The 23,536-nt window shown below is 37.2% G+C and overlaps 1 protein-coding gene across 7 annotated transcripts in view; it reads left to right on the top strand.

Annotated features, from left to right (window-relative positions):
• Nucleotides 1-23,536, top strand: part of LOC127623667 (protein furry homolog-like) — a 173,931-nt gene that overhangs the window by 24,824 nt on the left and 125,571 nt on the right. For 4 of the 7 annotated variants that reach the window (XM_052098079.1, XM_052098081.1, XM_052098083.1 and 1 more), the window contains exon 1: nucleotides 11,348-12,015. The exons of 2 other annotated variants lie outside the window; for them this stretch is intronic. In XM_052098079.1, coding sequence (XP_051954039.1) covers nucleotides 11,796-12,015 — 220 coding nt within the window. In that variant the 5' untranslated portion in view covers nucleotides 11,348-11,795. Of the gene's footprint in view, nucleotides 1-11,346; nucleotides 12,016-23,536 lie in introns of those variants that run through there. One more of the 7 variants, XM_052098082.1, reaches the window with a different exon arrangement.

Raw genomic sequence — 23,536 nt, forward strand, 5'->3', positions numbered from 1 at the left:
ATTGTATGCTGTATGATACAAATATGATATAAAATTATATGAATGTTTAGAATATATTTTATCTTATATATTATATTGTGTTCAGGTTAAATGAGTAAAATGCACTTTAAATATGCCTATATTAGAAAATCACCATCTTATAATGATTTCTGAAGGATCATGTGACACTGAAGACTGCAGTAATCACATTGCTCATTGATAGGCCAGGGGAGGGGTCTTTTGTCTCCTCAGGTGTGAATCACCTCAATATTCATGATAGTTCAGGCCTTCTCACATATGACCTTTCTAACACTAAAATTGTCTTACAGTAGTTAAATTAGTATATTGATATCGAGTGATCAAGATGGTTTTCACATCATTTTGTAGCAAAAACTCTAGGCTACAAGATCCAGTTCTCAAAAGGCTTGTGGACAAATGTTTAGTATGTGTTTTATGGCCTTATTTCAATGACTTAAAATTTTTGTTTTTTCAAAAACCACGCATAAACGTTATTTTCTCAAAAATATTATCCCAGTTTGTGCTGAATTCAGTGTTATCAGATTTTAGCCACTAATATGTTTTTAAGCAACTGAAAAAAGCACAAATGTCAAGGCATGTCAAAACTTCTCCAGGGCCCAAAACACCCTCAGACCCCAGAGGATTAAAAGATTCAGATCTCTTTTTTATTTTTATTTTATTTTTTTTTTATTATTTTTTGTTGTTAGATATCAGCTCACTTTTCATTCTCACAGTTATTTTTTTGGAACCCATTCAACTTAAATATTATTATTATTATTTGTAAACAAATAATAATTTATTATAATAGTAATATATTTTAATATATCTCAATCGTGCACCTTTAACTTTAAAACCTCACGCTTTTATTTTGACTTTCTGAACTCTCCAGAAAGTCGTTTGTGTCTGTTTGTAGGCAAGTTCACAGTATTTTAATTCACTGCTTATTCAAATTCTGGTAAAAGCACCTCCAGTGCCATTCTAAATGCATATTATAAGTGAACCGAACTATTGAGCATCTACATCTGAGATGTGGTTCGTTAGTAGCACTCAAATATTGCGCACCGTGTGAAGGCTAAAAATAGCCAAGATTGAGTTTGTGTGTGTAAACGGAGCAGTGCCATTCACTAATGCTCTGGAGCTGCGCATGCAATATGTATTTACTTATTAAACACAGCCTTTTGGGATTCACAGAGCTATCGCACCTCTTCAAGTGGCTTTGAGTAATATGCACGAGTCATATGAACTACTTTAATTGTATTTTTATGTTTCTTTTATGTAATTTTTTGAGCTTGACAGCAACGAATATGACTAGCACACTGTATCGGATTTGGATCGGGCTCATCGGACCGGTACTCGATCCGTTTAAAAATTTCAGGATCGGAGATGATACAGATCCAGGTATCGGATCGGTGCATCTCCCTACCCAGCCGTAGTCTGAACTTGTTATTATTTAACTTTTATATGCACACAAACGTTTGACACGGCCGTGTCTCCTTTGGTACGATGCGTGCTAGGTAGTACGCGTCCTTTGAAGGCTGCAGTATACAGAGTTTCCTCCTTTAAACAGGCCTCGTTTTAACGAGATTGACTTGGTAGGACAAACGGAAACAGAAAGTAACATGGTTGCTATGACAGCACGCCACTCTTTAACAAGTGTGAGCGCTTTGAGTGAGAAGGTAACAAAGTCCCTCTGGAAGGGAATGTATAAGGTACATTTTAGGAGAGTTATAATTAGGGCTGCAGGATTTGGGGAAAATGTCCTATTGCGATTATTGAGGTTAATATTGCGATTTGCAATTATAATAAACAAGTGGTATCAACTTGCTTGGTTATCAAGGAAAATGCACAAATAGATTACTGATAATGCTGAAATCTGTATTTCTCAACTCAAACATACAAACTAGCAACAACAACAACTATAAATGCAGTGTTTTCAAATGAAAATATTTTTACAAAATTAAATAATATTTTGCACTGCTGCAAACTTGTTATTTTCTCAATATTACACCTAAATAAAATAGAACAATAAATAATAACATATACATTTTCACGAAAATAAGATTGTCCAAACAAACAGGGACATTCAAGCAGAATGGAACATGTACTTTGTATAAACTGGTTCACTGAATCAAACCACTAAAACTGTTTCAGTCCTGTTTTTTTTTTTTTTGTTTTTTTAAATGACCAACTGGTATTTCCAAATCCTCTTTCTAAAAAGTTCTACTTATCTTGTCCAGTGTGTGGATAATTTTCTGAAATCCCACTTTGCTAGCGGTGCATGATGTCTCTTACCAAGCAGTGCGTTATGGAGTCAGTGATTTCTTTATATCTCTGTGAAGACTTCTCATATAATCTGGGCTTTCACCGTCATGCATTCATCATACTTTTCTCTGTGCTGTTTCAGGTGCTGATATAAATTTGTCGTGTTGCCATGTGATGTAGAAACTTTAATTTAGCAAATTTTGCACAGTACCTCTCTCTGCTCAGCGTCGGTTATCTTAAAGCCAAAATATCGCCATATAACCAGGGTTTTTCCTGGCTCAAAATCAGGTGGAGGTGGTAACATACTGATAAAAAAAGTGACGTTAAAAACACGTAAACGTTGGCTTTGCGTTAATACACTACTAATGACCTGCAACGGAATAATTAATTTAGTCTTAGTCTTAACTAAAAAGGACATTTGACACAGGAGTTTTATCATATTTAGTCAACCTTATCCTATTTTTATTTTATTTTTTTAGTCAAGTTTTAATTGACAAAGTCTGGGCATTTTAATGTAGTTTTATTCAATGAAAACTGTGTGTGTGTGTGTGTGTGTGTGTGTGTGTGTGTGTGTGTGTGTGTGTGTGTGTGTGTGTGTGTGTGTGTGTGTGTGTGTGTGTGTGTGTGAAAACACACATTTTATTGTTGTTTTCATTTTAGTGTTATTTTTCACATAAGATTGATCTTATGATGATCTCATCAATGATGCAACACGTTGCGAGCTGCAGACAGCGGGGGTGAGAGACTAGCGTCTCCGTGTTAGAGTTTGCATCAGCCGGCAGAACTTTATATCTCTCCCGGTCTCGACTCCCGCTCAGATTGGGTCTCTTCCGCCACTGGTTGAAACAGCTCTGACCACACAGAGAATGACAGTTTTGGAGTTTGTGCTTATTTACATGTCACGCTCCAATATTATATTATTGATGAAATAAAGATATATCGCCAAGCTGTGATCTGTGTTATTTTTTCTGGCCACCAGTTCAGTGTCGGTCTGCTCGGCATTCATCTTCACCCGATTTCCACGCTGAACACCGGAAACTCGCATGACATTACCACACGTGCCACTCCCTAAACTGAGACTGACTCGTCATCTTTTTATTAGCGGTGTAGAAAATGGGCAAACAGCTCTCGGAGAGAATGGGCTGTCACATCCACACATGCACTTATTTATTTAATAAAATCGCAGCATTTTGCCATCATGTAATCGCACAGGCTGACATCACGATTGCGATATGATTAATCGTGCAGCACTAGTTATAATGATGTAAAGAGAAAAGAAATTAGAATTTACAGGTGTACTTTTAGTCTAATACTTTATTTTAATATAATTATACATATTATATATGGTTTCTATTGCTAACAGGAGTTTGAATGTAGTTCAGAGTTGCAGCCAAATGTCATGCTTTTTGCAGTTTCATCATCGAGGTTGGCTGAGTTTCAGATCAGATATGGGAATGTTTCTGTGACATTGAAGTGGGCTGGGAAATAATGAGTGAGTTATGGGGCTTTTCCACTGCACGGTACATATTGACTAGAGATGCACCGATTGCAATTTTCTTGGCCGATTTCTAGCAAGTGTGACCTGCCGATACCAATTTACTAAGAACTATTATTGACCACATATACAAACAAAATCTACCTTTCTTCAATGCTAAATTTTATTTTCATAATAAAATAAATTATTAAACATTACAATTTCCCCCCAAACTGCACTAAGTTACAGGATCTTCTCTCACTTAAACAACTCTGAAAATAAAGTGCTCTGTGACTAGAAAGAGGTAGAAATAACAATTAACTGCAAATGAGTTGCTTTATATAACAGATGTTATTTTCCACTATTTTTATAAAATTGACTTTTTTTCTCTTTATTACTCATCTAACAAAACAATTCCAAAGATCTGAAAAACTGAAGTGTCCAATACGCTCAACTTACGTTAGATGTCCAAATATCAGTTGTAAAACTGAGCACTGCTTCGGGAACGGCTTGCATACCTGTCAACACTCCCGTTTTTCCCGGGAGTCTCCCGTTTTGTTATTTCTCCCAAAAAATGTGTATGGCCCAAACCACGTTATAGGAATAATCAAATCAATATATTATTCCAAGGTGGTCCAGTTGCCAGATCTCGAATGAAACGCATCCTACTCACACAATCGACACATCATACACATTACAAATCATTTGACCACAATCTGGCAACCTACAACCCATTTGCGCTGTTGATCTCTGCGCAGGCATTAGACGCGGGATGTTAAATCAAGCATCACTGGTAGAGGGGAGGAGAAGACTCAGCTGGTGCTCCGGTGAAAAAAACTAAATATACATGTACATTTAACAACAGCTGGATGGAAGAATTTAATTTCATATCCCGAAGCCATATCAACAATGCTCACGCCTTTTGCAATGTGTGTCGCACTGATTTTAATATCAGACACGGTGGGAAAAATTACATTAAATCACAACGGCACAATTTTGTATGTATTTAGCCTGCCTCTGCCATCCAGCACCCCACTTCCCCTCTCCCGGATTTGTGTACCCAAATGTTGACAGATAACAGGCTGCGTGTGTTACATGACACGAGATTAAACAACTCTGGCAACGCGACGTCGGAAAGTACCTCCTACTCTGTATCAAGGAAATTTATCAGATTTCTGAAGCCTCTGTCCTCAACTATGGAGAACAGCTGGTCATCCAGGGCCATGAATTCCATAATTTTCCTCGTAATTGCTTTGGTATTTTCGCTGCTCATTCCAAGGGATGATAGGAGAGGCTGCTGACTTGTGACTGGCTCTGAGCTCTGGCTAGCTTTAGCCGCTTTCACTTTTTAGCTTCTTTTTTAAAATGGGCATTTTCAGCTGGGTGATGGTGTTATAAGTGTCTAATTAGGTTTGTTGTTCCGAAAGTTATTGTGGTGGTTCCCCCACGATTTACTTTGGCCTTACAATTATTACACATTTCGAACTTTATATATTCTTCACGCACAGTGAAGATCTCCCACGCCAATGACATGTTTACATGCGGCTGTGACGTTATTGCCTGTGCCGCTGGCAACAAAATGGACCGGCTTGGAATCGGTAAGACGTGAGGCTGACCGGCCGGTTACCGGTCCGGGCCGAGCATGCAGAAACTCAGCTAATTCCGGTCCCTGGCCGGTCGATCGGTGCATCTCTAATATTGACTCAACGTGACTGCTCGCTTTTTGTGGGTTTTCCACTGTGGATAGTACCTGGTACCTGATATTTTTAGTACCACCTCAGTCAAGGATTCAAGCAAGCCGATACTAAATGTGACATTAAAATCCTGCAGATCACTGATTGGTCAGGGAGAATCACCAGTGTCACTGGATTTCCAGAAGTTAGTAACAGCGATAACAGTATAATTTTTCAAGGGACTTTTGAATTGTGAAAAAAGAAATGGCTGTGCGCAAAACCACGCTTTGGTCAATAAACGAGGTTCGGACGGTCCACTTGTTAGCAATGAACGAAAAAGTCTCTCAGCTGTTGTCCGCACACGGCTACCACCTGACCTATCAACATTGTTGGGAAAATAAAAAAAACAACAACTTAAAAGTGACTGCAGAACCATCAAGTAAAACTGGGAGTGGTTCGTCCAAATGGACTATCTAAACCGGCGAGCAATGGGAGGGAGAGTACCCTGGAAGTTTGCATCTAAAACAACCAATTTAACTGTTATACTTGTGTAAAATAACCATGTAACAACTGCTTTATTCAGCACAATGAGCTAGTAGCTAACAGCTAGCGGTTGTGTTATTGTTTTGGTCAGTTTGTGTCATGTTTAAGATGATGTCATGGCAGTAGAGGCGGCGCAACTATGACGACCAGCCTATAATCCCACCCACGTTGAGATGGCACTAAACTGCAGTGGAAATGCAAGATCGGAAACGTAAAGCGAGTAGAGTTGAGGCGAGTCGAACCGTAACGTGCAGTGGAAAATTGCCATTAGTTAGTTAGTTACTTTACAGAGAAAACTGTGCTTCTCAAATGTCACTGTCTAGTAATGGCCATGTTGCCACCTGCTTCAAGTCCAGTCTGGCTTACGTTCTGTTATCTGACCTGTGTTGGCTACAGACAAAATTGTAGAGATCTTGTATTTCAACAGCTTTGTACGTTTTCTTTTGTGCACTTTTCAAACCCTTGCAGAGGGATGCCAGTGTCTCTTCTCTTTTTCAAATGTGCGTATTCATATGTCTTTTTGTTTTTTTACATTTCACACCAATAACAGATGGTGAAATTTGAATATCATCTGGGATTTGATGGTTTGCCTACTTGAATCAGTTATACCTCTGTGAATGACCTGTAGTGAGGCACCATGCCCTGAGGTTTGTTAGCATTGCTTTAGTCACCCCTAGAGGGCAGGCTGGTAAAGAGAATTATGGGCACACAAATATGTACTTCATTATGTAGATGCGGACATAAAATGTACTTCTATTGTTTTTATGTAAATCTATAATTTCTGTATACTAATCCTATCTGATGCAAAACTTAGCTATTGAAAAGACAGTATTTACTTTATTTATTAATTATTTTTCCAATTGAGGATGCCCCACAATTGGAGGGAGGGATTGCCAGATAGGGTTATTCCATGGCATACCAGTCAAATTTCAGAAACTACCCTGAAATGTTTGATTTTGTTAATTCTTTAGAAGAAAGATAAATATAAGTGATAATGAATACCAAAGTATTAAATGGCATGGATCAATATTTGTTGAGTAATAATCAGTTACTTGAGAGGTACTAAAATTGATATTGGAGCAAAACTACAGGTACAAAATATTACTTTAGAAAGATAGCAGTGTCATTATTTTAATCCAAAATTTGACTAAACTATTTTTTGTTGTTTTTCCAAGGTTGCAATGCCTATAGGCTAACTCCAGAAATATTAAATATATCTTATATATATATATATATATATATATATATATATATATATATATATATATATATATCTTATAATATATCCTTTTAGATTCTGTTTTGAACAAGCTTTCATTTTTGTATCTTTATATTTTATGGGCCCTATATGATTAAATCTTAGAGATATTGGCCTCTCTATTTGGCTAAATTGTTAAATAGGACCCATTTTGCAGTGATGGAAACCAGATCTGGGTCACATTGTATGAAGCTAGTTTTTCTTGTCCAACAAAACAAACGTCTTTAGTGCAACTAATGTAGAAAATGAAAAATACACTACTATTAAAAAGGCAACATTTTGGAATTTCAGAAATGTACATGCAGCTGGCTCAGTCTGAAATTATTCTTCTCATTTTCCTGCTACTTAAAGCTTATGTAACATTATTAGTTTGTTGGTCAGTAAATATGCATTTTTGACAGAAATGGGTAACACTTTGGTAACATTAAATATTATTGGAATGATTTTGGGCTCTGCTAACAAGCTCCGTGCGTATATTTTGTCTGCTCAAACATTGAAGAATTGAAACCATTACATGGTTTGTTGGACATGTTCACATGATGCTTAAGGGTGTGAGCATTTCCTGTGAATCATTTGTGCACACTCTTCTGCACTGTTGATGTATACCTTACATCGACAGCACAGAAAAGTGTGCACAAATGATTCACAGGAATACCTTATATCGACAGCACAGAAAAGTGTGCACAAATGATTCACAGGAAATGCTCACACTCTTAAGAATGGGTCTTGTGAACAAATTAGGTTATATTGGGCCACTGATTATTCTGTTTGACTCTGAGGTAATTTCCTCCTCCTGGAGCTCCACTTTGCCCTCCAGGTGGCATTGTGGATGTTCATTTGTTTCAGACAGTTACACAATACTAGGGCTGAATTTTCCTGACTTACACAAACTGCAATTTTTCCTCTCACTACATACTTTTAGAGGATTGTTTTTACTTATTTAAATTCAGAAGTCTTTGAAAGGGACAGTTCACCCAAAAATGAAAGTTCTTACATAATTTACTCACCCTCATGCGATCCCAGATGTGTATGACTTTTATCTTCTGCAGAACAAGAATATTTCAGCTCTGTAGGTCCATACACTTCAAGTGAATGGTGGCCAGAACTCTGAAAGTCCAAATATCAGATAAAGGCATTAAAAGTCATTCAAACGACTCCAGTAGTTCCAGTCAGTTTCAGGTGAGAACAGATCAAAATGTTACTCCTTTATCTTGACAGCAGTCGCCTTGGCGATTTGTGATTTCAAGCTTGATTACGTGAGTAAATAGTAAGAGAATTTTCATTTTTGGATGAACTATTCCTTTAAAGGACCTGGATGTTAGGAATGTTGTAAAATATCAATACATTGATTATTGATCGGCACGTTGTTTTCTCTATACTTTTTTAAGGAAACGATATATTAACATTAGCTGACATTTAACTGACCTAGTCACCATTCACACAAAAGGTATGAATATGTTTTTACTTCAAGAATGAACAAAGTGACATTGAGTTTACAGTTTAACGTATGAAACTGGTGTAACTGCACAAACTGATCGATTAGAAATGGTGATGTTTATTATGCAATTTCCCTGTATTTAGCCTTGAATAGGTCTCATCCAAGCTGTTAAACTACAAAAAGACATACTTGTAACTGAAAAGATATTCTGTAGGCTGCATGAAAGATATATACACAATGTATTAGGGCTGGGACAACGATGACGTCGACGCAAAAAATACGTCGACGCAAAATATGCGCGTCGATTCGTCAGACCCAAAACAAAGATGGCGGCGCCGGAGAGTAGTAGCAACACGATTGGCTCCTCAGACTATCAGAAGTGCAAGGCACTCGTTCCTCTAAAGTATGGGAATTCTTTTAAATTGAAGGAAACAATTCCGTGATATGTCGTCTTTGCAAAATGGAGATGGCCTTCCATTCTAGCACCACGGCAATGCACCAGCACCTGAAGAGGTGCCGCGTACGCACGCACGCACACACACACACCGTATTCTTAAGGTGAAAGTGTCAGAGTGTAAGTTGTTATTTGCATGTGAATGAAGATGTTTTTTTTCAGTATGTTCAACATAAATGTTGAATTCTGAATGTTTATTTTCATTATTTATTTTTTGTTGGAAAAGCATTCTCTGTATTAGCTTAAAGCCCTCAAGTTTACATTGGTTACTGTATTCTTTCAATTGCTCTAAACAAGTATTTTGGGTGACCTTTTTATTTTTTTATTGACTGCTAGACATCAAGTTGTTGTTATTTTATTCTGAAAGAAGAATTACAATATGCACTTTTTCTTTCAGTAAGCTAGGCCTATGTGTTTTCAAGGCTTCAAGGTTTTATTGAATGCTACCTCTGACTAAGAATGCATTACTTTGCACTTGTATAGTCTTTTATTTTGGAATTTTAAGAGCAATAAACATATATTGCAATGTTAAGGAATTCATTTTTTTTTCTTCATTCAGATATGTAAATCAACATGTATAAATTGCTATTAGTCAGTTAATGGGGAGATAATCGAAATCGAATCGGACTGGAAAAATGAATCGTTAGATTAATCGATGCATCGAAAAAATAATCGCTATATTAATCGTTTAAAAAATAATCGGTTATCCCAGCCCTACAATGTATCATCCAGTGATGGCTAGAATAAATAATCTATGCGCTTTGATAAATTTAATGGAAAACTCTTTTAAATGGCCTTGAGTCGTAGCTGGGCATTTCAGACAGATGGCAAGTGGCGATCGGTGTTCTTCACCAGACACGTCCGATGTGTTGCCTCCTTTAAGTTACCCTGCTGTTGTCACTTTATCCAAGTTGTGTTGAGAAATATGTATGAAGAGACAAAAACTATTGTGCAACAACTGTTTAAATCTGGAAAAAATCCAGCTATAGATCGATAATCATCATGAAAATTGTTGGATTATTGATGTGTAAAAAAAAAGGCATCGATCCCAAGCTTACAGGATGCTAATGTGACCCCTTACAGTGACCCCAAAAAGTTGGACACTTTCAAAAAAAAAAGTCAACCAAAGATGTATCAGTTTTATTCCATGAGATGATAAAATATCTAAACAAGTGGCATTTGGAAATTATTACTTGATCCCACAACTTAATGCTGGACTGCAAACCCTTCTTGTCCATTTCTGTCAATGGTGTTGCAGTAAATTGAATGGGGGTTCAGACAGTGAGTTTGTGGCATTATTACGATGCCCATTCTCAGTGAAAGCAGCCACCTTATTTGAATGTTTCAATGACTCAGCAGAGGCCTGCCTTATGCAAAACACCTCCCAACATGAACATTTCCATCGATTTACCTCAGGACACCTTATTGTCCAGAGCTAGAAAACTCAACTATTAATTCAGCTAGAATTGCTGTACCTTTTGCCCCTTTTGACAATTTTGTAATTTATATGTCGGAATAATCTTTATTTGAGAGTTTTTTTTTATTTACATGTGCAGCTGTATGTGTAAATATTTCACAGAGCAGACAAGCAAAACTAACACGTCATTTAAACTAATCCACCCACTACCCTTATGCAAAATTGGAAGTGAAACCAGCTCTCCATATGCATGGGGTCTGAGAACGTTTGATTGTCTGTTTGACATCGTGACTTCTGAGCCATTTTTTGTCATACAGAATTTTTTTTTCATTGGAAGGAAAGCATTTAAGGTAAGTTATGGTTCATATTACGTGTCTGTGACTGTGTGTGTGTGTGTGTGCGCGCATCTCTAGTTTTCTGCTTGATAAAACTTATCTAAGTGTAGCAGCGTGCTGAAGACACCACACCTTCTTACTTTTTTTGTTGTACACTCCCTCACCATCATTGAGGGATGTGTCTTTCTTTCTCTCACTATCCCTCTACCTCACTCATTTCTGAGAGCAGAAAAGTGTGGGCATGGCTGCTAACAGCTGTGTTTTGATTGGCTGCTCACACAGGCGTACGTTATCTCCTGTTGGACACGTTATGTCTCCACCCAGATAACACTTGGCATTCAACCGGAAAGACTCCTCCTACTGTCATCAAACCACCACATCAAAGTGATGTTTATGCTCGTCTTTTCTTGTTCTGTCCATCCTACATGAACAGACAGGTAGTAAGGTAGGTCTCTTGTTATGATACATCTCAGTACCTGAAGCCAATTAAACTTTAGTTGTTTCGGAAGAGCTTGCGCATAGCTGAACGGTGGCATGTGGAATGCAGGCAGGTGGAAGTACGGACTGAAATCTTCAGCAGCTGGATCTACAGGTGCTTGCTTGTACCTTATTCCATTGGAGTTAAACAGTAACATTTTTCTTCTTGGATCTCATAGCCAACAGCTACAGCACTACAACTGAAGAGCACTGCAATCATCTGGACTTCATCTTTTTATTCTTGGTTCTTTGTATTTGTGGACCGTTCCAGTTATAACTCTGACACGACAAAGAGGAACTTGTGAAGTCAGTGTTTGACAGGCCGTGGTTTTGCCTGGGTGGAGGAGCAGTTGTGTGGTCATCTGTCCGATTACAGACGGCCTGATTCCTGAGAGGTGATGGGGGGTGGCAGAGCCATCACCGTGCACCTGCTCCGGCATCTGGAGTGAAAGTGTCCCAGTGCAAACATGGAATTCCTCAAGAGCCTTGTTCCCACAGTCATCTCCGGGGACGGCGGGCTGCAAGCGACAGACTCTGGGGGAGCGTGGCTGCGGGAGACCGGCCCTCGTTTAATGAGGATGAGACGTCTGGGGCTTCAAACTTTTGCACCGGCCAATGAAGAGGATCAAGATGGATACAGTTGGACCAGCCGACCGGGTGTCCGTCTTCAACGGCATCGTGCCAAAGGTACTGACACAAAAGAGGAAGGTACTGGATTTCAAACAGGATTTTAACAATAGTGCAGAGAGGGTTGTTTGCTTAGGAGGTGTGTGTTGAAGGTGTGTGTGTGTGTGTGTGTTTGCAACCTTTTTGATAATAGTTAGGCTCTGTCAAAAGATTACTCGTAAACGAGCAAATATTTTACGTAGTCAGACACTGTTTGTGAAGTTTTAATTTGGAACCTAGCCTTAATTTCAGTCAGCAGATGGAGAGTCGTTACAATATCTGTGTAGTAATAAAGTAGATGACAGCTCTACCAATCTGTACATTTATAGATTATTTTTGGGTGACAATAGATTATTTAAAAACAGCTGGCTTACAAAGAGACAACTTGAGGAATGGTTTTTTTTTTTCAAACTTGTTGGATAATGGGTCACGTGACCGTGTTTAATTCATAATACCATTTCTGGATTTTTATTCAGCCATGCACCTGGTAACTATGGTGTACAGTAGGCAAAGTCCCTAATTATCTCGATCTTTCCTTAGATTTTCATGGAGTTTAGTGCTAAAGGCACTTGAGTTGCCACATTAAAGTCATGTTTACTTGAAAATTTAAATTAACCTGAAAAAAGGCCCAAAATGTTCCAAGGAAAGATTGTGCAGATCATTTTAAGAAAGACATTTTTGTGAGAAATCTGGGCATTAATGGGCTAAACCACACTTGATACAGATAACACATTACCTCATTCACAAGCACAACTATTATACATACTTTTTGAACCATTCTGTCTCATCTTTTTTCGTTGTGCAAATTAAGCAGATCTGTGCTTAGATTTATTAACTGAATTATTTCATGCTCTATGACTCTTTCATGACCCTTTATGGACACACAACCAGGATAACATAGTTTGGTAACACTGCCATGATGCTGATTGTGTCTCAGTGAGTGATTGTTAGCATCAACATAATCCTGGGCTTTGACGGCAATGTTCAAAACCATGTTTTATACATAAAGGCAAAATATATATGTGACGTTCTAACATATATGCAGGACAAGGAGGATGCCAAAGCATTAGTGGAGATGATAAACTGGAGAAAATACTTTTGTCTTTAGTCAATTTGAAATCAAATTGAAAGTTCCTGGTCTCATTGTGAACGATTCATCTGCATGTTATTATTCCCATTATAAGTCACAAAACCCTCTTATTTTTTTAATTGATCCTCTCCAACCCCTTGTCATATATCCAAGGATAAAATCCTGCCCAGTATCCTGTTTTGTAATGGTACATTATGAAAATAAAATTGGTTGTGAACAATGATTTATGTTGGACTTTAGTGTAATGTAGATTGTGGTACTACTAGAGAAAAATAGGTAGACCCTAGACTGGGCCTGTATGAAACCTAAAGAATATGGATTTTGAAGGAGGACTACTTGTTAACACACTCATGGCTTGGCTGCATTTCTGAGTATTATACAGTTTTAAATTTCAGCAGTATGTCTCCCTGACCATTTTGCAGGGTCATACAGGGATAAACGAGTCTTCGTGTGTCATTCATGTGTGATCCAGCTCCGACCACTCCTCTTGGTATGTCAGCTCTTGGGTTACTGGAGAAGAGTGTGGGGTGTATGATCTTGCATCTTTGCATGTGACTGCATTCAAAATGCAAATTGACCACCGCACATTCAAATATGAGGGAAAACACTAACACAACTGGACCAAGAGTTTTTTTTCTGTATCCTTTGAAAGTTGAACCCAGAGCTTCTCTCATTGTGTGTGTGTGTGTGTGTGTTTATACTGCACCCAAACCACACCTTGTAATTCCCAAATTGATGAGTCTTGAGTGTGTGAGCGAGAATTTGGATTTTAAATGTACCTGCCAGGACACGCTCATGTTTCTAAGTGTGTGTTTTGTGTGTAAACCTTCGTTCTCCACATAATCTTATTCAAAGTTACACAAACACCTCTGATGTAGTCTATACTATTAGTGGTGGAGGTTGGTATGTAGCCTAGTACTATATCTTTCATATATTCTTACCACAGTATATCCTCTCCACGAATAAGTCCATCACATTTATGCATTTGGCAGCTGCTTTTATCCAAAGCGACTTACAGTGCACTTATTAAAGGGACATTTCCCCCGGAGCAACCTGGAGTTAAGTTTCTTGCTCAAGGACACAATGGTGGTGGCTGTGTGGATCGAACCAGCAACCTTCTGATTAATAGTTATGTGCTTTAGCTCACTACGCCATCAGTATGGCTGACTCCACAAACTGGCACAGACGGATGCTTCCGGTGTAGACGACTTCGTTGATTATAATGGGTGTGCATCTGTTTCTAAAAGTAACTGGAGGCTTTTTTTTTTTTTTTTTCAATTAACATTTTTTTATGGATTCAAAAATACACAACATAGAAAATCATCGAATTAACATTTTACCCCCACTAATATCCCTCCCCAATCTCCAACCCCACCCTGACCCCCAACGAACACACCTGTAGTCACATATAATAACACACGCACACAAAAGAAAATGAAGAAAATTTGAAAAACATACATAAACTAAACTAAACTCTCCCCATCCCCTCCCCAAGAGTCCCCCAAAAATGCTAAATAATTACCCCATTTCCTAACAAACAAGTTCCCAAACCCTAGCATTCTACTTGCCACCACCTCGAAAGTCATGGGTTGTGTCTTCATCTTCTGATTGTCATCGCCAGCAGGTGGGTGTGTCTTTAAGATCAAGCCTATAAAATCTAGAGGGGGTCCAATAGAATCTCTGTGAAACCTTGAACTGCATCTCTAGATGCAGACTTGACATTTTTTTGCATCCTAGCCCTCACTCCCACCTTCAATACCAAATTTTAATCTTTCTCACATAATCTCTTGAGAGAAGTTGAATCTCTGTCCCTCAGACTCTGAATTAGCAGTGAGTAATACACTGATGCCTCATGACCTTTTCCAAAAGTAGTAATCACCTGTCCCAGAGTATCTTCTGCTTTAGGGGTGTGTGTGTGCGCTACTCCCAAAAACAATACAGGGCAGGTGGTGCAGCTGTAAATACCTATAGAACTGAGATCTGGAAATCCCAAAATGTTTAACCAAATTTTCAAAAGATCTCAACACTCCACTCTCATACAGGTCACCGAGTGTAATATCGCCCCTCACAATCCACTCTGACCAGCAGAAAGGGGACTTATTATAGCTTGATATAACTAACCCGTAAAAACAGGAAGAACACAAAGGTTTGTCGAAATAAGTCACGCTATTATGAAAGCTCTATTCAAATGGATGCATTTAATTGAAGACAGAAAAAGTTAACTACTGTAGCAATAATAAAACTTATAATAACAAACATGTATTATTAAATGGTTGTATTATTATTATTATTATTATTATTATTATTATTTTCTGTATACAATATCAGAAACGCAAGCAGCCTTGTGCCACAGGTAATCAGATTTATTTTCATTAATGTTTTCATTAATACTGTGAAGCTCTATGCTGCAATTTTATGTAAAAAATTATTATAATAATCATGATATTTATATTTGATTTAAAACTGTATTTATCAATTTGATTAAACACAATTTGATCATAACATTAATTAAAACATTTAACATGGAATCCAGAAAAATTCAAATGGAAAACGCATAATTTGTAGGGATGCACCGATACCACTTTTTCTCTTCCGCTATCAGAAATCTCAGTATCGGCTGATCCGCCTTTTTTTTTTTTTGTTGTTTTCTTTTTGCATAATCAGTTTAGAATGTCTTTACATTATTGTGAGGAAATAATTGGGTGTACTCTTTAATATGTAAAGATACATAAACCTTTAACTACACATTATTTCAATATAAATGTATAGTTTATTTAGAAAAACTTTATTGTTAACTAGTATACTGGATAATGTAGCAGCAATTAACAGTAATTCCAGTATAAGTCATCAGTAGAAAAGAAGCCAAATTTTTTTTCAACTTGCATCAGGACATTAAAGGATTCAGATCTCTTTTTTTGTTAAATGTAGTTGTTAAATATTAGCTCACTTCTTTCACACAGTTATTTTTTGGAACCCATTCAAATGAAATATCATTATAAGTTCTAAACAAATGATAATAATGATATATTATAGTAATATATCTCAATCGTGCACCTTTAACTTTTAAACACTCACGCTTTTATTTTGCATTTATATTTACATTTATACATTTGGCAGACGCTTTTATCCAAAGCGACTTACAGTACACTTATTACAGGGACAATCCCCCCAGAGCAACCTGGAGTTAAGTGCCTTGCTCAAGGACACAATGGTGGTGGCCGTGGGGTTAGAACCTGCGACCTTCTGATTAACAGCCCTGTGCTTTAGCCCACTACGCCACCACCACCCCTGGAGTTCAGAATTTTGACATTCTGAACTCTCCAGGAAGTGTGTCTGTTTGTAGGCAAGTTCACAGTAGTTTAATTCGCTGCTTATTCAAATTCTGGTAAAAAAAAAAAAAAAAAAAGCACCTCCAGTGCCATTCTAAATGCATATTATAAGTGAACCGGACTATTGAGCATCTACATCTGAGATGCTGTTCGTGAGTAGCACTTTTGTTTGTTTTGCAAAATTGTGCACCGCGTGAAGGTTAAAATTAGCCGCGAGCTGCACATGCATATTTACTTCTTATTTTGTGATTCACAGAGCTTTCGCACATCTTCAAGTGGCTTTGAATAAAATACACGAGTCATATGAACTACAATAATTGTGTTTTTGTGATAATTCTGTAATTGTTTGAGCTTGACAGGAACGAACATGACTAACGCACAGTATCTGATTTGGATCGGGCTCATCGGATGGATACCAGATCTGTTTAAAAACATCAGTATCTGAGCCGATACAGCATCACTACTTTTTATCAGGAGCTCTATCATATGAATAATACTCTCTTTAATAGTAAGTAATTCCATAGATGTTGCCTAGTTTTAGTTTATAAATATACTCTAGGTTGATTTAATTGACCCAGATATCGGATCGGTGCATGCCTAATAATTTGAATCTGTAAGACTTTATGCAGTTCTTTTAATCAGGTGATTTTCTGTGTATTTTCATTAAAAAAGACTTTTATTTGTTGATTATAGTATTGATTTTGTATCGATACAGAGGTACCAGGTACTGAAGCCAAAATTTTGGTATCGGCGCAACCCTAGTTCACATACTTGGGTTGCAACGGTATGAGATTTTCACGATATGGTAACCGTCTCAGAAAATATCACGGTATATACGGTATTACTATTATCAGTGAAAACAGAAGGATTATTTATTTATTTTTGAGCAAACACTTTATTATAATTGAAACTTGAACCCATTTATTTTATTGAAGTATGAGTTTTAAAAATGTCTCCCTTTTGAAAATAAAATAAATTGAATAAATAAGAAAACAAACAGAATTATAATAAACAGAATTATAAACATGATAAAAAATAGCATGTAACTACAACATGTTATTAAGCATGTTAGTTTACATGTTGGCATAGCATGTTAAATGAACTACTAAATGAAAAATAAAATCAACTGTGTGAGCTTTTGATGTAACGTCCTATGATTATTAATAATTAACATATACTGTGTGGGTGAGAAACGGATCAATATTTAAATTCTTATTTACAACAAAATAAAAGGACTAAAATATTGATCTGTTTCTCACCCACACCAATCATATCACTTCTGAAGACATGGATTTAATGACTTGAGTCTTTATGTTCTATTTTGACCTGAGTTCTTGTCTCCATTAAATTCCATTGTATGGACTTAGAGAGCTGAAATATTCCTCTAAATATCTTCATTTGTGTTCTGCAGTAGAAATAAGTCATACACATCTGGGTTGGCATGAGGGAGATAAGAGAATTTTCATTCTTTGGTGAACTATCCCTTGAGGTCACTAGATCAGAAATAAATTACACAAATAAATGGTTATTTAATATTTAAAACATAAGGGGTTTCTGAATTTATAGCAAACATATCTGTTGTAATAAACCATTACCTTGAAATTACAAATACCAAAAAACTGTGATATTATGATCAAATTACCCACCACTGGCCTACAGCTTTTATTGCACTCCACCTTTTTACCCTGGGTGATCTTCTTGAAATCTCTGCTTTATCGTTAATTATTGGAAGGATAATATTTCTTCAGTAGCCTATTTCGGAGTAACTAGTAAGAGATTTACAAATAAGCAAACGACTCATTGATTTTTAAAACGACCTGCCGTTAATCCCTGAAGTTCAAGAGGTAGATTCACATTAATTGTTCTGATTGTTTCTGTATGCATATTCAATGAGTCAGCATTGGCATACATGTTTCTTTGGTTTGGCAGGAACATTTTTATGTTTGTCTGTTAGTGCCGTCCTTAGCTAAACCTGTTTATTCAGCTGGAAGGCAGCTTTAGAGACAATCACCTGCCCTATTCAGTGTTACAAAACTGATGTTCTGATTGGCTTCTGTTCTTTCAAATCACTGTTGTTGTTGATATTATTGGTGTTTTGATGATGCTTTGGTTTGTGTTTCTTCTCTGGATGTTGCTTGGTGCATGTGAGCCAAATGCAGGTCAAAGAACAATATGTTAACTGCAGTATATGATGTATAATATTGGTCCCCTCAAGGGGTTTCCAGAGTTGCTGTTCTGGAATCGGTGATCATGTACTCCGATAGACACAGTAGCATTTCTCTCTCTCTCTCTCTCTCTCTCTCTCTCTCGCTCTCTCTCTCTCTCTCTCATCACTGCAGTCATGAGATCAAAGGCTTCATTAAACTGTACTGTAAGTTTATCTTAAAGGAATGTTCTCGCATGTGTAGTTTTCTTTCAGACAGCATGCGATGAGTCATCCCTGGCAGAGCAGAAATGTAGATTAAGAATAGGCCACGTATACGCATAAAATAAAAAAAACGTTTATAAAGTTAAATACTGCTGTCAATATAAAATAGTTAATTAGCAGAAATTGTTAATGTACTTGTTTTTGGCAGTGTCTTTTGCCCTTTTTCTTTCACGTTCTTTTTGCTCATTCTTTTTCTTTTTGTTCTTTTATTATTTATTTGCTCTCTCTTATTCCTTTGTTTATTTGTTTGATGCTGCTTTTTCTTTTCTTTTAATTTCTTGTTTGTTCTTTCAGCCTTTTTCTTTTCTCTTTGTCTTGTTCCTTTTTTGTTACTTTCTGCCTTTATTTAATTCTCGTTCATTAATTTTCTTGTTTTTTTCTCACAAGTCTATCAAGGGATGTTAACGATTAATTGTTTAATTGACTTAAATAATTTGATTGATCAAGCTTATCGATTGTCAATTAATTTGTTTCTGATCAAGCGGTTTCTGTAATCATACCAGCAGATGTCGATAAGGCTGTAGTTGCAGTCATCCACCGCTAGAGGGCACACTGCTTTCGTGCTGTATGTCACATATTGTCTGCAACCCAGAATAAGAAACAGACGCAATCCTTAACTTCATCTCACATAAAGATGAAGAGGGCTCTATGTAATTGTTGTTGTTGTTGTTTTTTCCTCAATATTATATTGATTCGTTTTTTTTTTTTTTTTAAAGAAAAAAAAAACATCACGAGCCTGACTACATTTTATATTAACACATGAGTGCCTATGTAAGATACAAAGGTTTAACAGAAATCAATATAGACAAGGGGACAAGATGAATGATAGGGCATCATGTTAGTACATAATTTACTCCTGTTTCAGTCGCCATGTAGATACTGAAGGAAGGCGCCGCAGATTTCAGAATTTTTTTTAGAGGTACTCGTTTCATTAAAACATACTTTTTCCAATATGTAAAATCGAAACCATTTCACCAAGCCATCTCTGAAAACTAGTAGATTTTAACTCTCTCAAAATTGACTCTTTTCGCCACAACCAAGCCCATCATTAATGCCAGCTGCACATAATACGGCATTGAAAGAGCTGTGTTAGAGCATCCGAAAATGGCCAATTTTATTTCTGGAGGAATGCCCCTTTCATATGCTTTAGAGTACCACCTAAATATGTCTTTCCAGAAACGATGCAGTATTGGACAAAACCAAAAGCATTGAGATAAGAATAATGTAGTCTGTACATCTTTATACTGTATTAGCTGAAGTCTCGATTTGATGGAACAGCTATGTATTCTCTGCAGTATTTTGGCCCATAGATTATATGACAGATCACAGCTAGTATCAGTTTCCCTGGCTTTCTTGATGTGTTCAGAAGATAAATTAGATTGTGTGGAGAACAAGGAAACAAATTGCGAGACCATGTGTCTAGAGCCTGGTGGTTGTCACATAAGATTATAAAAACAGTGATCTTTTGAGTGGGTCCTGTAGTCAGAGAATACCTGCTGAACATAATGACGAACCTGCAAATACCAAAACAAATTGGACTGGGGAAGTATAAATCTGCTAGGCAGTTGATTAAAAGCAGCCATCCACATATAGATAATTAAGAGCACACAGACCCTAGTTCCTCCACATTAAAAAAGTTCTATCAATATTGGCCAGTGGAAAATTATGATTCTGACAAATGGGGGAATACAATGTGGGCACAGTGATACCTAATTTTTTTCTTAATTTGCTTAAATATATAAAGTTGTGCATCACAACTTTTTTACAAATGCGTTTTATAAGAGCATCCAAATTGGAAAATAATAATGCAGGAAGAGAGCTGTTGATCACAGAGTGAACTTCCATGTGGAGCAATCCATAGAATTCTCCACAGCGTTGTGGAAACCATCCATCCAATACATCACTGCTTTAGCATTAGCTGCCCAATAATAATGCTAAAAGACCCCCAACTCCTTAGTTTTCTGTAACTGTGCTTTAGAAATGCGGTGAGCCTTGAAACCCCATACAAAAGAAAAAATAGCAGAATCTCATTTTAAAAAATGAGAGTGGAATATAAATGGCTAAATTCTTGAACAAATATAAAAATCTAGGAAAGACACCATTTTCATAGCATTAACATGGGCAATTATGGACAGTGGCAAAATCTTCAATTTTTCAGTTGTAGCTTTAAGGCTCTTCATTGCAGCCATAAAATTCTGATTAAATATGTCTTTTGGGATTATCAGTCCTAGATGAGTAAAATTCTCTTGAACAATTCTAAAAGGGAGGGAATTCAAGAATTAAGGTGTAAAATTTCTGCCTTGGTGAGCAAAAATACTCTTATTCCAGTTAACTGAGTAACCAGAAAAACAACAAAATATTTTTATTAAATCCATAAGGGGATGCAAAGAAGTAACTGCCTCATTTAAAAATGAAAGCAATCTCAAGTCTGAGGGATCAGAGATCATGCACATTCAGAAGTGGTTTTCATCTTGCCCTTCACAGAGATTTGACCAGATTCCTTGAATTTTTTAACAATATTGTGCACTGTAGAGGGTGAAATGCCCAAAATCCTTCCAATTTGTCTTTAGGGAACATTGTTCTCAAAGTGCTGGATTATTTTACTCAAGCAGTGATAATCAGATGTGCGATTGCTGGTTAAAATTTGGTTATCACACCCACAGCCCCTCTCTATCTCTTGCTCTCTGTCTCACTCTCTCTCAACATACTGGGTTTCTCCACCTTGCAATAATGTCTCTCTCCCTGCAGAGTGTGTGTTTGTTGCACTAGAGCTGACAGGTGTGCTTGTTCCTGGCAAGGTGTGCAGTGTCCTGCAGTCTAGCTTGCATTGCGGCTGATACTGTGTTGTGATTCAGCTGAAATGTTTATATGTGCGCCTGACTCGTTCCTCCAGCAATTCATCTACAGATGGCCTCTAATGTTACAGAAAGAAGTGTAATCTCGTAGGTTTGGTCAGGTTTTATAATACATAACACCCATAGTTGTATTGGTTGAACATTCTGACAGTTCAGTTTGTATCCTGGTTCTGTGGTCAGGGTTAAGTTTGGTTTGGTACATATATATATATATATTTATATATATATATATATATATATATATATATATATATGTGTGTGTGTGTGTGTGTGGAAGTACATCGTGCAATCTTGGGAGTTTCAGTTTAAAATTTGCAAGGTAAAGGGGAACTTGTTTTGCTCTGTTCGCTAAACCGTCAGCCAATATTGATCTTTTTTTTTTTCTATTTGATTCGATCCATCTCCATTGCTCCCCCTCTCCCTGCCTTTTTTTTTTTGGCTCTCGTTTTCTCCATGCTGGGTGCTGTAATGCACAGTACAGGAAATGCACTTGCACAGTGGCCTCATGGGATTGCTGGCCCTTCCACAGACTGTCTTGTCTGTCAGTGTCCATGCCCTGCTCACTGTCCAAAAGCACTTAGTCACTTGTCCTGCGACATCAGTAGTTGATCCCTGTATAGAGTGCTTGTTTCATCTTCCTATCAGGTATTTGTATTAAATTTGAATGGGTTTGTGATCTGGATTCAAATTTACATTTAGTTACCGTATAATAAATTACTTTGACAGTAGCACCTTTTTGACAATAGAATAACATTCCTGCTTTGATGAGCAGGATCACCCATTTACCCTGTAGTCGTGCATGAGAGAGAGATGGCAGCCTTTGGCCATTGTGTGATTATGGACTGACTTATTTTGTTGTGTGTGGTGCATGTGGGACAGGCCAATCCTCCGTCTTAGCTTAGACAAACATTTTTTGGTTTTACAAGTGTGCTGAGGGAAACTTAATCGAAGATGGTCACCCTGTCTGCAGAACATGAAAAAAAGTTGTGAATGGTGGTAACACTTGAAATGTCCACCCACTACTTTATAGCGAATAAAAGGTAAGATAACTTTTAGCTCAATGCATGATGTGGGGACTTCGGAATGGGGGAAAATGTAATGGTTTGTCTGTCTAACTTGCTAATAGCTTGTCCATAATGTAAACTAAAGCTTTCAGTGTGACCTACTCTTGTAAAAACACTACACGTTGTTCTGCTGCTGTATGTGTCTTGTGTCTGCATTCACCCATTGCACACGATAACACCTTATGTAGTTTAGTCACCCAACCAACATATTTGTTCATTTAAAATCCGTCAGTCCTCGACTTGTTTGTAAAATGGCACTTTTCCACTGCACGTAACAGTTCGACTCGCCTCAACTCTACTCGCTTTACTTTTCTGAGCTTTCCACTGCAGTTTAGTGCCACCTCAATGTTGGTGGGATTATAGGCTGATCTTCGTAGATGCGCCACCTCTTCTGCCTTGACTTCATCTTAAACAGGACACAAACTGACCAAAACAATAACACAACTGCTAGCTGTTAGCTACTAGCTCATTGTGCTGCATAAAGCAGTTGTTGCATGGTGATTTTACACAAGTGTAACAGTTTAATTGGCCTGGTTGTTTTAGAAGCAAGCTTTCCAGTAGCTGGTCAACTAAATGAAGAGAAGCTTTCAAGCAGAGTATAGAGTTAATGTAACAAAATGTACCATCCTCCATTGTGGACTCCAACAAGTCCAGGGCACTCTTCCTATTACTTGCTGGTTTAAATAGCATCGATTTGGTTGAACCATTTCCACTTTTCCTTAATGGTTCTGTAGTCACTTTTGTAACTTTTCTTATTTTTTATTTTTTTTGCTTTT

The sequence above is a fragment of the Xyrauchen texanus genome, chromosome 30, assembly GCF_025860055.1.
Source record: "Xyrauchen texanus isolate HMW12.3.18 chromosome 30, RBS_HiC_50CHRs, whole genome shotgun sequence".
Lineage (NCBI taxonomy): Eukaryota > Metazoa > Chordata > Actinopteri > Cypriniformes > Catostomidae > Xyrauchen > Xyrauchen texanus.